The 18,024-nt window shown below is 25.6% G+C and overlaps 1 protein-coding gene across 7 annotated transcripts in view; it reads left to right on the forward strand.

Annotated features, from left to right (window-relative positions):
• Hydr2 (abhydrolase domain-containing protein 2) overlaps positions 1–18,024 on the forward strand; it is a 78,166-nt gene that overhangs the window by 50,356 nt on the left and 9,786 nt on the right. For all 7 annotated transcript variants that reach the window (XM_075296605.1, XM_075296607.1, XM_075296608.1 and 4 more), the window contains 4 exons: positions 10,368–10,537; positions 14,519–14,686; positions 14,804–14,990; positions 15,082–15,431. In XM_075296605.1, the coding sequence (XP_075152720.1) occupies positions 10,368–10,537; positions 14,519–14,686; positions 14,804–14,990; positions 15,082–15,431 (875 nt within the window). The remainder of the gene's footprint in view (positions 1–10,367; positions 10,538–14,518; positions 14,687–14,803; positions 14,991–15,081; positions 15,432–18,024) is intronic.

The following is an 18,024-nucleotide window of genomic DNA, read 5'->3' on the forward strand; positions in this document are numbered from 1 at the left end:
CAATGGTCTGAATATTCTAAGTGTGCCTGATACATTGGGCTGCCACCTAACCTAATGTCCAACACTAGGACTTATATGCAAACTTCTTATGGAAATTACATACTAATTCTCGTATGTTACTTCTCCCAACATTTAACCCTTTTTCACCGTCACTGTGCATCATCTTCTCATATAACTACAATCCCTTACTCGTATTTCTTGATTTTTTTACTTTATAATTTAAATAAAAGTTCTTTCGATAGCCAACAATTCTTTAAAGGTCTCTTCTCAAATTTGCCTTCAAGAAAATAATGAATCTCATATATCACAAATATCAATAATGACATTAAATTGCATATTATATGCCAATGACAATGAAATCATTATCCTTGCATAAACTTTATTTTTCCGGAAATATCTAACGTTGTAAAAGCAATAACAACGCCAACGATAGTGAAGAAAAACACTAAATTACTGTTATTATGAAATTTGACAACAGAGAAAGCCATTTAAATGTACAAACAATTCTTTTGAAAATATTCCTCCTTGTCATTCTTGTTGTTTCTTCAGTCTCATTTCATTCATTGGCTCACATTCATATCCTGTAAGTTTTCCATTGAATTGAATATCCTTCCTTTGTTGTACATTAGTTCTATTGTGTTCAATGGGTGAAGGTCAAGGCATTGTACAATAACACCCAACTTTCATATGTATACTGCACGTTGCTTTCCTGCTAAATAAATCCTTTTAGAGTTCGTTCATTTGCACTTTGGCACGGAATGAATGGAGAAGAAACTAGTAGAAGGCGGCAAAACTATTGAGTCTTACAAGAACCTTCGAGAAGAAAGCTGAGCAAAAGTAGCACTAAAATGAGTTTCATTAGCACTTGTTACGCTTTTCAATGACTTAGTTAGTTGAATTAAAGGATACACAGTTGAAAATAAAAGACTTTGGATTTTTTTTTTGAAATTAAGTTAATTTTATGTGACAAAATATTACTAATTGATACTACATACAGGAAGGCTTTTATTTTATTGCTTTTTATTTATTTTATTTTTTATTATATTTTTTAAAGCCATAAATGTCGGAAATAACATCAAATTTTAGAATCAGTTTAGATTTGTTCAAATTGGCTACTTTGCGAATTATGGCCTTCCAACCGCCGACAAATTCATCACACGCAGGCTGCACGAAAGTGGCTCTTCCGTTTTTTTGGCCCGTTCCTGGCGAATCGATGTCTTGAGGTACTCGACTCTTTAGAATATTTTAGTTCAAAATCTCCTCTCCAAAATGGCAAAGGCGAAAAAGTATAACGGATTAAATTCCGCAGATTTTGGTGGCCATTGTGCGGTAAAAATGAAGCGAGAAACCTTTTTTAACCCATTTGTCGTTGACGTGGGCTGATTGCGATGGTGCAGAGTCCTATTGGAAAGTCAATGGTTTTCAGCCGATATGTATGTCTGTTTCAGTCTTTAGGTTTTCGATAATATTCGACATTTATGTTGACTTAACTTTTTTGTGCATCGTTAAGCTATTGTACTTTTTGGAACTTGAATGGCTTTAGTCCAAGCCATTTTGCAATATGTGTTGCATTCGTTCTGGCGATATGTTCAGCTAACGAGATAGTCTTCATATATCGACCAAATTTGACCTTCACTTTTCGGATCATTTTGGGTTTTGTTAAATTCAGTTTTTGGGCGCGATCCAACACTCACACAAAATTTTTTTCTGATTCAATCACAAAATTAATTGATCCAATTAATTTTTTTAATTGAAATGTCTTCAATCACAGACAAGATAGTATCAATTAAAAAATTAATTGACAGTCAATTAAAATATTTATTGATCCAATTAAAAAATTAATGTATACTATTAATTAGTGTGATTGATTTTTGTTTCAATTAAAAAATTTGTTAAATCAATTAAATTTTTAAATGAATATTTTTTAAATTCAATTAAGATTTTAATTGGAAAAATGTTCGTGAAATTTGTTTCTGTGCTGCCAGTTTTATTCACATGTATGTTAAATGTTGGTGGGTCTAACGATAGTCTCTTGTGGTTTTCCAGCCAAATATATAGCAATCACACTATCACGCTTTATTTCGGAACACACAAATATTTTTTGTCTTCAATCACGAAATTAATTGATCCAATCAATTTTCAATTGAAATAACTTCAAACGCAGAAATGATGGTATCAATTAAAAAAAATTGATCCGATTAAAAAAATAATTGATACTATAAATTTTTTGTGGATGATTTTTGTTTCAATTAAAAAAAAAATTGTTGAATCAATTAAATTTTAAATTTAATATTTTTTAAAGCTCAATTAGAAACATTTTCTTGAAACTTTTTTCTGTGAATGTAATCAATCTAAATGCGTTTGTGAGCTTGTAATCAATAAAATAAATTATCACTATCATCATATATCTGTGATGTGTCGTTAGACAAGCGGTTTAGATATGATAGCAACCTGAAGTTGGTTGCAATGCATATTATCCACCCTTTATATGGGAAAATTTTATATAGAAATAAAATATAGCCAAATTTCCTATAGAAATAAAGTTTTGACAAAATTTTCTATAGAAATAAAATTGTCACAAATTTCTCTATAGAAATAAAATTTGGACAAAATTTTGTATAGAAATAAAATTTTGACAACATTTTCTATAGAAATAAAATTTTGGCCAAATTTTCTATAGAAATAAAATTTTGACATAAGTTTATATAGAAATAAAATTTTGACAAAATTTTATATAACATAGAAATAAAATTTTGACAAAATTTTCTAGAGAGATAAAATTTTGACAAAATTTTCTATAAAAATAAAATTTTTACAAAATTTTCTATAGAGATAAAATCTTGACAAAATTTTCTATAAAAATAAAATTTTGACAAAATTTTCTATGGAAAATAAAATTTTGATAAAATTTTCCATAGAAATAAAATTTTGACAAAATTTTCTATAAAAATAAAATTTTGACAAAATTATCAATAGAAATAAAATTTAACAAAATTTTCTATAGAAATAAAATTTTGACAAAATTTTCCATAGAAATAAAATTTTGACAAAATTTTCTATAGAAATAAAATGTTGACAAAATTTTCTATGAAAAATAAAATTTTGACAAAATTTTCTATAAGAATACAATTTTGTCAAAATTTTCTACAGAAATAAAATTTTGACAAAATTTTCTATAAAAATAAAATTTTGACAAAATTTTCTGTAAAAATAAAATTTTGACAAAATTATCAATAGAAATAAAATTTTAACAAAATTTTCTATGGAAATAAAATTTTGACAAAATTTTCTATAGAAATAAAATTTTTACAAAATTTTTATAGAAATAAAATTTTGACAAAATTTTCTATAGAAATAAAATTTTTACAAAATTTTCTATGGAAATAAAATTTTTACAAAATTTTCTATAGAAATAAAATGTTGACAAAATTTTCTATAGAGATAAAATTTTGACAAAATTTTCTATAGAGATAAAATTTTGACAAAATTTTCTATAGAGATAAAATTTTGACAAAATTTTCTATAGAGATAAAATTTTGACAAAATTTTCTATAGAGACAAAATTTTGACAAAATTTTCTATAGAAATAAAATCTTGACAAAATTTTCTATAAAAATAAAATTTTGACAAAATTTTCTATAGGAATAAAATCTTGACAAAATTTTCTATAGGAATAAAATTTTGACAAAATTTTCTATAGAAATAAAATTTTGACAAAATATTCTATAGAAATAAAATTTTGACAAAATTTTCTATAGAAATAAAATTTTGACATAATTTTTTATAGAAATAAAATTTTGACAAAATTTTCTATAGAAATAAAATGTTGACAAAATTTTTTATAGAAATAAAATATTGAAAAAATTTTCTATAGAAATAAAATTTTGACAAAATTTTCTATAGAAATAAAATTTTGACAAAATTTTCTATAGAAAGAAAATTTTGACAACATTTTTTTATAGAAATAAAATTTTTACAAAATTTTGTATAGAAATAAAATTTTGACAAAATTTTCTATAGAAATAAAATTTTGACATAATTTTTTATAGAAATAAAATTTTGACATAATTTTTTATAGAAATAAAATTTTGACAAAATTTTCTATAGAAATAAAATTTTGACAAAATTTTCTATAGAAATAAAATGTTGACAAAATTTTCTATAGAAATAAAATTGTCACAAAATTTTCTATAGAAATATAGTTGTCACAAATTTCTCTATAGAAATAAAATTTTGACAAAATTTTCTATAGAAATAAAATTTTGACAAAATTTTCTATAGAGGTAAATTTTTGAGAAAATTTTCTATAGAGACAAAATTTTGACAAAATTTTCTATAGAAATAAAATTTTGACAAAATTTTTTATAGAAATAAAATTTTGAAAAAATTTTCTATAGAAATAAAATTTTGACAAAATTTTCTACAGAAATAAAATTTGGACAAAATTTTCTATAGAAAGAAAATTTTGACAACATTTTTTATAGAAATAAAATTTTTACAAAATTTTCTATAGAGATAAAATTTTGACAAAATTTTCTATAGAGATAAAATTTTGACAAAATTTTCTATAGAGATAAAATTTTGACAAAATTTTCTATAGAGATAAAATTTTGACAAAATTTTCTATGGAGATAAAATTTTGACAAAATTTTCTATAGAAATAAAATCTTGACAAAATTTTCTATAAAAATACAATTTTGACAAAATTTTCTATAAAAATAAAATTTTGACAAATTTTTCTATAGAAATAAAATTTTGACAAAATTTTCTGTAGAAATAAAATTTTGACAATTTTCTATAGAAAGAAAATTTTGACAACATTTTTTATAGAAATAAAATTTTTACAAAATTTTCTATAGAAATAAAATGTTGACAAAATTTTTACAAAATTTTCTATAGAAATAAAATTTTGACAAAATTGTCTATTTTTTCATGTGTACGAACTCATTTCCATTTCATTGAAAATATTCTTGCTCTGCGCCGTATTTAGTAGTAATAAAATCTAAGTGTTTTCCCATTATTTTGTTTGGATTTTTTTTCTAATGATATCATTTGGAATAATAAAGTGTTCGAGTACGGAAAACATGGCGACACGCTAACTCACTGGAAAATTCAATATTATTCCTAAAAGTTCAATGTCATTAGATTTAGATATAAGTTATTGATGGTAATTAAAATAATCGGATTTCACCTAGCCATAGGCTTTTGGTTATTCCATGTATTTGCGAAAAATTACATAGGGAAGAGTAATAAAATTGGAAACATTTTTAAAAGCATTGCAAGGAAGAAAGTTTTATGCATTTCGGGTATACGAATTTGTTGGTTGGTAAAATAGGAAGATTATTTCATACGCTAAAAGAAAAAATGTTTTTCTAAATCGTAAACTACTTTACCCGATTCAGGCTCACTTAGACAATTCAGTCCATTGTGATACTTTACTCACTTGGTTTCTTAATTTTATTGTTCAAAAGCACAAAATGCCGGAAACCACATCAAATTTTAGAATTAGTTTGGAAAAGTTATCACACGCTGGCTGAGTGCGAAGGTGCAAAGTCCTATTGGAATGTCCATGGTCTGTGACCGAAATGTTTGTCTGCCAATACTTTTGTCTTTAGGTTATTTTCCCGATAATATTCGCCATATATTTTGACTCCACGTAATTGGAGTCAAAATATATTGGAGTCAAAAGACAACGAAATTTTTTATAACCGTTTAAACTTTATTTTAGTTCATGAAAATTAGTTAATTTTAGTTCAATTTTGCCAAATGTGAACAAATGTTCTTATTTTAATTACTGTTTGCTTACTATAATGACGTGAACTAAAAATGAGAAGAAAAAAAAGTTTTATACAAATGAAGTACACAATTTTACTATTTATGAAAATAGTGCATATTTTCCTAAAAAAGGGTGAAGTTTGTTTCAATTGAGTTCGTAAGTTTCTCAAATAAGTAAATGTTTCTTGAAATTCGTATAGCGCTAAAGACATTTTAACAATTTTCAATTCCAATTTTTTTCTTCCAAAATGTTATTAAACAGCAGAAAAAAATATAATTTTTAATAAATTTTCTTCAATTTGACAAAAATTAATAACTTATTTGTATAATGTTGTAATTACTAAAATATTTTAGTTAAAATTTTCTAAAATAAACCTACGTGTTCGTTCATTGTGGGTTAACTTTTTTCTGGGTGAGTGCAAGAACACAAGTGCAGGTGCTCACCGTTGCACAAAAAAAGTTTGAATCGCCGCCGATGGTAATGGTGTGGACCAACGTAATGGCTGATGGTTTGGAATTAATACCAAAATTCTTAAGTGAAGGTCAACAACTTTGGATCCCATAATTTTTTTTTAAATAAGCTAGTATGCAGTTCATATGCTGACTATGCAAAAGTCCTAAACATACATTGGGGTGGTATCACTTGGAAAAATCTAGTCGAATTGCAGCTGTTGACTTAAGCCAACTGTTAAATTATTGAAAAAAAAAACAAGGTGTTATAACTGGGAAGGGAATACTTGTCTATTTACGACCATTGACTTTTATTGTTTTTTTTATATGAAATTTTTTACACTCATCACTACGAGTACATACTACTTTTTAGAAACAATTCTGTTGCGTTTAATTATGTATAGACAATAGTAATCAAATTACAAGTGTGTATCGCCATCATCATCATATATGATGAATTCAAATAAATTTCGAGGAGGTATATTTTAACGTGTCTTGGTGTCATAGCAATTAGAATGGGAATTGTTTTTGCCATTGTTCCAAATCAGAGATTCCCAATCTGTCCGAATTCTAATATTTTTATAACCTGCGTCACATTATCGAACAGGGTATTGTAGGATAATGCATATGTTTGTAACACCCCGAAAGAGACGAGATATACTCATGGTGTCTTTGGAAATAATGCTCAGGGTCGTCTCCTGAGCACGGTTGCCACACGAGCCAAACAAAAAAAAAAACAAAAACTACCAAACAAACAAATCTTATATTGCAAAGTTTTATTTCTATAGAAAACTTTGTCAAAATTTTATTTCTATAGAAATTTTTGTCAAAATTTTGTCCCAATTTCAATTATTTCAAAACAAAAACTTTACAAAATTTAATTCCTATTGAAAATGTTGTCAAAATTTTATTTCTATAGAAACTTTTGTCAAAATTTTATTTCTATAGAAAAATTTTGCGAAATTTAATTTCTATAAAGAATTTTGTCCAAGAAAGTTTTATAAAAATGTAATTTCTAAAATTTTATTTCTATAGAAAATTTTGTCAACATTTTATTTCTAAGAAAATTTTGTCAAAATTTTATTTAAAATTTGTCAAAATTTTATTTCTATATGAAAATTTTACAAAATTTAATTTCTATAGAAATTTTTTTCAAAATATTATTTCTATTGAACATTTTGTCCAAATTTTATTTCTATAGAAAATGTTGTCAAAATTTTATTTCTATAGAAAATTTTGTCCAAATTTCATTTCTATAGAAAATTATGTCAAAATTTTATTTAAAATTTGTCAACATTTTATATCTATAGAAAATATTGTCCAAATTTTATTTCATAGAAATTTTATTTCAATACAAAAATTTTACAAAATTTAATTTCTATTGAAAATTTTTTCTAAATATTATTTCTATTGAAAATTTTATCAAAATTTTATTTCTATAGAAACTTTTGTCAAAATTTTATTTCTATAGAAAAATTTTACGAAATTTAATTTCTATAAAAAATGTTGTCCAAATTTTATTTCTATAGAAAATTTTGTCAACATTTTATTTCTATAGAAAAATTTTACAAAATTTTATTTCTATAGAAATTTTTTTCAAAATATTATTTCTATTGAAAATTTTGTCCAAATTTTTTTTCTATAGAAAATATTGTCAAAATTTTATTTCTATAGAAAATTTTATAAAAATTTTATTTCTATAGAAAATTTTATAAAAATTTTATTTCTATAGAAAATTTTGTCCAAATTCATTTCTATAGAAAATTATGTCAAAATTTTATTTAAAATTTGTCAACATTTTATATCTATTGAAAATTTTGTCCAAATTTTATTTCATAGAAATTTTATTTCAATACAAAAATTTTACAAAATTTAATTTCTATTAAAAATTTTTTCAAAATATTATTTCTATTGAAAATTTTATCAAAATTTTATTTCTATTGAAAATTTTATCAAAATTTTATTTCTATAGAAAAATTTTACGAAATTTAATTTCTATAAAAAATTTTGTCCATATTTTATTTCTATAGAAAGTTTTATAAAAATTTAATTTCTATAGAAAATTTTGTCAAAATTTTATTTCTATAGAAAAATTTGACAAAATTTAATTTCTATAGAAAATTTTTTCAAAATATTATTTCGATTGAAAATTTTGTCCAAATTTTATTTCTATAGAAAATGTTGTCAAAATTTTATTTCTATAGAATATATTATAAAAATGTTATTTCTATAGAAAATTTTGTACAAATTTCATTTCTATAGAAAATTTTGTCAAAATTGTATTTAAAATTTGTCAATATTTTATTTCTATACATAATTTTGTTAATTTTGTTTTATAAAATTTTATTTTTATAGAAAAGTTTGTCAAAATTTTATTTTTATAGAACATTTTGTAAGTACCTTCTTGTTGGAGAGGAAAATCTTGCAAAATCTACGAAACCATCAAGAATTCTACCAATCTACCAAACAGTAAAAAATCTAAAATTTTTGGTAGAATTCTACCAACTGTGGCAACCGTGCTCCTCAGACGGATATTGCTACATCGATTCATCTTTTTATTGAAGGTATGTTCACTGAAAGAAGAGTTTTCTTTTTTGAGGAACGACATTTTAGGCAAAAGGCATTTTCTTTTGGCCTTACAAAATGTTTTTTAAAGTAAATAAAAAAGATTAGAGAAAATTGTGACAAAAATTATATTATACAGTATCCCAGCAAAAAAAGGAATGAAAATGGTCTTTTTGGATCCCGAAGAGGAGCAAAATTGAGAAGCGATGAATTTAACATGGGCGTGTCATAGGACGGAAGTCCTCTATTTCAACAGCCATTGCACTGAATTTGCATCAATTTTTTAGGTGTGATCCGAATTCAATGTTTTGGATGTAAATTAAAAAATTCTGTGATATTTTGTCAATTAAATAATTTTTATAATTTTTTATAATTTTTAATGGATTCTAACGCTTGTTGGAAACGTTTGACCTCAAATATTTTTAAAAATGCACAATTTTTTCATATTGAATTTAGCATTTTTTCGACAAAATTTAAACGTGTAGTACCATTTTATGAATTCCTACTCTGTTTTTAACCTATTTGAAACAAAAAAAGTTAAAATTACCCATTAAAAATATGAAAAAACCAAGTTATAAAAAATTGAATTAAAAGATCTTCCTGGGTAGTTAAAATAACGAACATCATTGGAAGTGCATCTTCTGGAAGTGCTTTTAAAGTTGTGCCTTTGGAAGAAATTCCAAATTTTTTTTTGCTAGGTATGTTACAATGATAATCGGACTAAATTCTCTTATATTTGACGAAAAATTAATTTAAAATTTGCCCTCAATATTATATTGGGCAATTACGTTAGTCTAAATTTTTTCCCAAAGGAAAGTAGTTTTTTCTTTGTGTGTAAAACTTCCTCTTCTAGATGGTTATTTACGTGGTATTTTCTTTTGGCCTTACAAAATGCTTTAAAGCAAATAAAACATATTAGAGAAAATTGTGACAAAAATTCGAATAATCAGTATGTTACGATGTATTCGGACTAAATTCTCATATAAAAAAATAATTTGCCCTCACTATTATATTGGGCAATTACGTTAGCCTAAAATTTTTTCCGAAGGAAAGTAGTTTTTTTGTGTGTAAAACTTCCCCTTCTACATGGTTATTTACGTGGTTGAGGAACCTCTGAAGTTTTGTTTCATCCATTCATTTTGTTATTTAAATTATAAGTGATTTGTGACCACAACAATTACCATATCCACGAACAGTAATTACGGTTGAAAGTTAAAAACAATTATTTGATAAAGAATAGAAAGAAAAATACTTTGGGAACTTGTTGAATGCTAAACCGATTGTTGATGCCAAAGGCGTAGATATTTAAATACAATTTTTTGAAAGCCTCTTGTTAATTATAATATGTTGTTGAATGAAGCTACCTCTTCACTACACTCAAAACAATGTTTCATAATTGTTTTTCTCTCTTGCATAAAGTCTCCTTAATTTATTTTCTATTCCCCAAGGTCTTATTAAATAAATAAATATGTCAAGGAATTTTCTTGTCCATACGTTATATTATTCATCACAACAGTTTCAACTCCATTAGTAACCATTTTCAATGAATTCATATTTTTTTTTTGCTTCCTTTACAGATACATTCCAACTCGTTTATGGGGTTTCAGCGGTCACGTTCAAACTGTCCTGCATAGTATTGTGGGTCGTGTCAAATGCCCCTGGCCTTTGGGTGAAAGAGTCTACTTATCCCTGGAGGATGGTTCTACGTTAACGTATGATTTGTATCAACCATTAAAAGAATTTGAAGGTAAGTTTTGAAAGTTACAATAAAAACATTACATTTCCTTTAAACAAAAAAATATTTAAATAGAATAAAATATTATAGAATAAAGCAATTCACCTTATTAAAACAAGAATCATATCACAGACAAAATATGACGAGCATTTTTATACCTACAACGATAGAATGGGGATGGGGGTTATTATAGTTATTAGTTATTATTATATTCCCTTCGTAACACATCGAAATGACGTTTTCCGACTATATAAAGTATATATACTTTTGATCACGGAGAAATCCTAAGATGATCTGGCGATGTCTGTCTGTCTATCTGTTGTAATCACACTACAACATTCAATAATGACGCTATTGTGCTGAATATAGACCGATCTTCGAATTTCACTTCTGGAGGACATGTGAGCACGGTTGCCACATTTAATAGAATTCTACCAAAAATGGTAGAGTTTTTTCTATTTCCCAATTATAGAAATAAAATTTTCTTCCCCAATGGTAGAAAAAAATTTTGACAAAATTTTCTATAAAAAATAAATGTTGACAAAATGTTCTATAGCGATAAAATTTTCTATAGAATTCTATAAAATTTTGACAAAAGTTGCTGTAGAAATAAAATGTCGACAAAATTTTATGTAGAAATAAAATGTTGACAAAATTTTCTATAGAAATAAAATTTTGAAAAACTTTTTTATAAAATTAAAATTTTGACAAAATTTTCGATAGAAATAAAATTTTGACAAAATTTTCTATAGAAATAAAATTTTGACAAAATTTTCTATAGAAATAAAATTTTGACAAAATTTTGTATAGAAATAACATTTTGACAAAAGTTTGTATAGAAATAAAACTTAGAGAAAATGTTCTATAAAATAAAATTTTGACAAAATTTTCTATAGCAATAAAATTTTGACAAAATTTTCTATAGTAATAAAATTTTGACAAAATTTTCTATAGAAATAAAATTTTGACAAAATTTTCTATAGAAATAAAATTTTGACAAAATTTTCTATAGTAATAAAATTTTGACAAAATCTTCTATAGAAATAAAATTTTGACAAAATTTTCTATAGTAATAAAATTTAGACAAAATGTTCTATAGAAATAAAATTTTGACAAAATTTGCTATAGAAATAAAATTTTGACAAAATTTTCTATAGAAATAAAATTTTGACAAAATTTTCTATAGAAATAAAATTTTGAAAAACTTTTCTATAAAATAAAATGTTGACAAAATTTTTTATAGAAATAAAATTTTGAAAAACTTTTCTATAAAATAAAATTTTGACAAAATTTTCTATAGCAATAAAATTTTGAAAAAATTTTCTATAGTAATAAAATCTTGACAAAATCTTCTATAAAAATAAAATTTTGACAAAATTTTCGATAAAAATAATATTTTGACAAAATTTTCTATAGAAATAAAATTTTGACAAAATTTTCTATAGAAATAAAATTTTGACAAAATTTTCTATAGAAATAAAATTTTGACAAAATCTTCTATAAAAATAAAATTTTGATAAAATTTTCTATAGAAATAAAATTTTGACAAAATTTTCTATAGAAAATAGAAATAAAATATTGACAAAATTTCCTATAGAAATAAAATTTTGACAAAATTTTCTATAGTAATAAAATCTTGACAAAATCTTCTATAAAAATAAAATTTTGACAAAATTTTCTATAGTAATAAAATCTTGACAAAATCTTCTATAAAAATAAAATTTTGACAAAATTTTCTATAGAAATAAACTTTTGACAAAATTTTCTATAGTAATAAAATTTTGACAAAATCATCTATAAAAATAAAATTTTGACAAAATTTTCTATAGAAATAAAATTTTGACAAAATTTTCTATGGAAAATCGAAATAAAATATTGACAAAATTTCCTATAGAAATAAAATTTTGACAAAATTTTCCATAGACATAAAATATTGACAAAATTTTCTATAGAAATAAAATTTTGACAAAATTTTCTATAGCAATAAAATTTTGGCAGAATTTTCTATAGAAATAAAGTTTTGACAAAATTTTCTATAGAAATAAAATGTTGACAAAATTTTCTATAGAAAAAAAATTAAGAAACTTTTCTATATGGAAATAAAACTTGACAGTCTTAGAATAGAATAGGTAATAAAGGATGATACTAATCCGTAGAAAACGTATTGTTTTCCACTTGCTTTTTCAAACAAGTTTTCTAGGCCTTCCATCCAGAGGACAAGTATATTCATCAGGTTATAACCTCGTACGTCAGTAACATCCTGAAAGAAAAAAGAGCCCAGTGTCTTGTTTCTTCTAAATGATAATGCCGGATACTGGCACAGAAAGTGGTAGGAGTCTTTCCTCCGGGTCCACACACCATCTACAAATATTACCAGTCATTAAGCCAATCCTTACCATGTGTTTTCCAAGTGTGTTATGTCCTGTTAATATGTCCATTAAGTCTTAACCCTTTCACTACCGATGTCCACCTAGGAGGACATTCGAAAACGACACCAAACTCTATTTCCCCATTTAGTTTCGATTTATTTCTCGATGTTATTTTAAAGTAGAAGCTTTAATGTAAATAAGCTATAAATATTTTCCATATTTCCAAATAAAATTTTGACAAAATTTTCTATAGAAAATAGAAATAAAATATTGACAAAATTTCCTATAGAAATAAAATTTTGATAAAATTTTCCATAGAAATAAAATATTGACAAAATTTTCTATAGAAATAAAATTTTGACAAAATTTTCTATAGAAATAAAGTATTGACAAAATTTTCTATAGACATAAAGTTTTGACAAAATTTTCTATAGCAATAAAATTTTGACAAAATTTTCTATAGAAATAAAGTTTTGACAAAATTTTCTGTAGAAATAAAATGTTGACAAAATTTTCTATAAAAAAAAATTAAAAAACTTTTCTATATGGAAATAAAACTTAGAGAACATTTTCTATAGAAATAAAATTTTGACAAAATTTTCTATAGAAATAACATTTTGAAAAACTTTTCTATAAAATAAAATGTTGACAAAATTTTCTATAGAAATAAAATTTTGAAAAACTTTTCTATACAATAAAATTTTGACAAAATTTTCTATAGAAATAAAATTTAGACAAAATTTTCTATAGTAATAAATTTTTGACAAAATCTTCTATTAAAATAAAATTTTGACAAAATTTTCTATAGAAATAAAATTTTGAGAAAATTTTCTATAGAAATAAAATTTTGACAAAATTTTCTATAGTAATAAAATTTTGACAGAATTTTTTATAGAAATAAAATTTTGACAAAATTTTGTATAGAAATAAAATTTTGACAAAATTGTCTATAGAAATAAAATTTTGACAACATTTTCTATAAAAATAACAGTTTGAAAAAATTTTCTATAGAAATAAAATTTTGACAAACTGTTATTTTTTGGTTCAATCTAAAATCGTTAAAACATTTAAAATTCGACACATATAAAATTGGATATTTATATACCAAAAAGAATTATAGCATATTATATTGCAAATACTGAAACAAATTTCAAGATAAAATATGAAAATATATCGAAGAAAAATAAAAAGAAAAGAGTTCATACTAACCACAAAATTTTGTTTTTTGGTAAAATTTTCTTCAAATTTTGTTAGATTATATTTGGCGCAGGTGGCATTTAAGGTGCATGGAAAGCTGTGCTAAATATTACTTTCTAGAATAGTAGGTTTTTAAAATCCTCGATATTTTTTTGTTTCAATAAACTTTCTTCCAATTATTCGAAATTCTTTTAACTCACGAAATTTCTCATACCCCATAAACATTTTTGTAATTAAAAAATTATTAAAATATTGTTTGCCAATACTTTGATAAGCGTTATTGAATTCAATTTGATTGGATTCTGGTCTGGTCGGTTTTTATAAACCTGATTACCTATAGCAACCTATTTTTTTTAATTAAATATCTTTCACCAGATTATATTAATTGCAATTCTATATTTTTGTTCTTCTCTTTCTCCGACTACAGATGATATTACTGTTGCTATATGCCCTGGTATTGGAAATACATCCGAGAGTGTTTACATACGCACATTTGTTCACTATGCACAATGTCATGGCTACCGCTGTGCGGTACTTAATCACATTGGAGCCTTAGGCAGTGTTCAAGTTACCTCCAACAGGATATTCACATATGGTAAGTAATGGCAAGGATATTCACATTGCAGGAAGAGCAAACAATGATGTCGATTTAATGAGATTCTTTACACAATCCTACTCATTGATTAATAATATGACTTTATTCCTTCTCAAGGACACACCGATGATTTTGCCGTGATGATTGAACATCTATCACAAAAATATTCAAATTCTCACATTGTGGCCTGTGGCTTTAGCTTGGGTGGTAATTTGGTTACCAAATATTTGGGAGAAAAACAAAGGATAAAACCATCCAATATCATTGGTGGTATCTCTATATGTCAAGGATACAATGCGGTTGAGTATGTATTAATTATTTCGTTGTTTTTTTCCTATTTTATTTATTTATTTTACCCTAATTGTTGATTTTTATCAATTTTAATCGTTTAACAGAGGCACCAAATGGCTATTGAATTGGCAAAATTTCCGTCGTTTCTATTTGTATGTTATGACTGAAAATATGAAGAATATCATATTGAAACATCGTCATGTTTTACTATCGGAGGAGTGTCGTCAGCGTCATAATTTAAATGAACGTGATATTATTGCTGCAGCCACATTGCCCGAACTGGATGAAGCCTATACACGACGTGTCTTTAATTTCCCATCAACTCATGATTTATACAAATGGAGTTCATCGATAAACTATTTCGATAACATAGAAAAACCTATGATTTTCATCAATGCCAAAGATGATCCCTTAGTACCTGAAGATTTACTTTCACCAATCAAAGACTTTGCTCGTAAGTATTAGCTAACTACACCATGTAACAAAAACTACATCAAATAAAAATACCTAGAATCATAAAAGATTTTTAAACAGATTTGTATATTAGCCTGATAATAATGTAGACTGGTTTTAGGTTCAAAAAATATTTACAAGTATGTATATACATATAAGTTATTGAATGAAAAATGCCTGATACAAAAGTGTAGATATACATGTTTCATCGCCGGCGTGGTGGAATTTCCATAGCCCTCAGTATAAATCTGGCGGAGAAGACCAATTTTCATCATATTCTAGATATTCACCAAGTTTAATTGGCCTTTATCAGTTTAGGAGTTGCAATTAACATACAATTTTGAAAATCTGTCCCATCGAAAATGAACTGATGTAAACCATTTTCAGCATATACTTCATACACTGAAAACAAAGATGTTCTTTATTTTAACTACATAGGAAGTTCCTTTAATTAAATTTTTTATAGCTCCCTTCTATCATATTAATTATGGGTAACCAACTTATGGGTAACTTTAACTTTTTTTGTTTCAAATATGCTATAAACAGAGTAAGAATTAATAAAATGGTACAAATTATTAAAATTTTGTCGAAACAAATGCTAAATCTATTCTAGAATAATTGCACATTTTGGAAAATATTTGAAGTCAAACGATTCATATAAACGTTTGAATGCAATTAAAAATCATGAAAAATTATAAAAATTATTTATTTGGCAAAATATCACAAAATTGTTAAATTCACATCCAAACCACTGAATTCGGATCACACCATAAGAAGTGAGGCAAATTCAGTGCAACGGTTGTTGAAATGGTGGACATCCATCCTATGACAAGTCCCTGTTAAATTCATCGATTCTGTGCAAATCTTGCAACACTTCAGGAACCAAAAATAACATTTTCACTATTTTTTTGGCGACGCTTTTTTGCTGAGCTATTTAACTTAGCATATGGTAGAAGACACCTTTCTCTAATAAAATCTTGCTTTCTTTGGCTCAGATTCGATTAACTTTTCCATAAAGGCGTTTCGTCTTCAGAGTTAGGAGAATTAGCCTTACATGAATACGAGCAGGAACCGACCATCGTCCGTCACGGCGACCCTCACACCACTACCACCGGTGGCGCCTGAGGTCTGCTGGCCAATCGAAGTTGTGAATTTTCAACGGACCTCTTTGACAAGTAAACCCGAACATTTTGTTTGTTCACAAATTGCTCAATTTGGAATGGCTTCTCATGGCCACTTTCGTGCAAGAGAAGCAACGCCTTGGCTCTTTCCCTTCTAATTTTTTTTGTGCATGGGTGAGCTCTTGTACTTTTTGAAATTTCAATTTCTTTAGATAAAGCTCATGGCCATATAGGACAACTTTTAGGTATAGCCCCCATATAAACTTTGAGAGTAGTAATCAATTCCTAAATTTTTATATTTATATATCAAATGGTTTTTGTAACGTAGTCTACATATAGTAGTAAGATATATACTTTGTAATAATGTCAAGTTTTTGCAGTCCTTGATTGTAGTCCTAATTATTTTTATAATTTCTTTTTTAAGTAAATTTAATGTAATTCCTTATTTTGAGTATCCCTGTAACCGTATATGGCCATTTCGGCTTGGTTGTAAAATGAGTTAAATAAACAAATAAAAATAAACTGACTCCCAGATTTGACTTGAAGAGCAAGTATCAACCGACTCGTTTGCACCGGTACACGATGTTAATATATGCCCACTAACTAATATTGGTCCATACAATCAATTCCCAGATTTGACCTATGGACTCTCTTGGAGGAGTCTCTGTATCTAACATAGACTCCAAATGACTTAACTTACAATTTAAAAGACAATATTAAGAAATAAAAGTACATCTTAGCATCGGCAACTGCCACACAACCCAAGTAATTCGATTGTGGATGACAGTCTTAGAATAGAATAGGTAATAGAGGATGATACTAATCCGTAGAAAACGTATTGTTTTCCACTTGCTTTTTCAAACAAGTTTTCTAGGTCTACAAGTATATTCCTCAGGTTATAACCCCGTATGTCAGTAACATCCTGAAAGAAATAGAGCCCAGTGTCTTGTTTCTTCTAAATGATAATGCCGGATACTGGCACAGAAAGTGTTAGGAGTCTTGCCTCCGGGTCCACACACCATCTACAAATATTATCAGTCATTAAGCCAATCCTTACCATGTGTTTTCCAAGTGTGTTATGTCCTGTTAATATGTCCATTAAGTATTAACCCTTTCACTAGCGATGTCCACCTAGGAGGACATTCGAAAACGACACCAAACTCTAATTCCCCATTTAGTTTCGATTTATTTTTCGATGTTATTTTAAAGTAGAATAAATAAATAAGGTATAAATATTTTCCATATTGGTGAGCACTAACATTCTTTTTTTTTTAATTCTTTAACAATAAACGAAAAATACGAAATTTTGAGTCAATTTTTCTACTGTATATCTCCAGTAAATGGACATTCGTACAAAAACTATTGCTGATATTTTTTCGGATTCTTTTTTGTATTTTTTCTCACACGTCGATAGACATAATAGGTTAAATAGAGCTTATTTTCAGAGAGCTATTTCGTCACAATTCAAAAATC

This window comes from Haematobia irritans, chromosome 2, assembly GCF_050003625.1.
Source record: "Haematobia irritans isolate KBUSLIRL chromosome 2, ASM5000362v1, whole genome shotgun sequence".
Lineage (NCBI taxonomy): Eukaryota > Metazoa > Arthropoda > Insecta > Diptera > Muscidae > Haematobia > Haematobia irritans.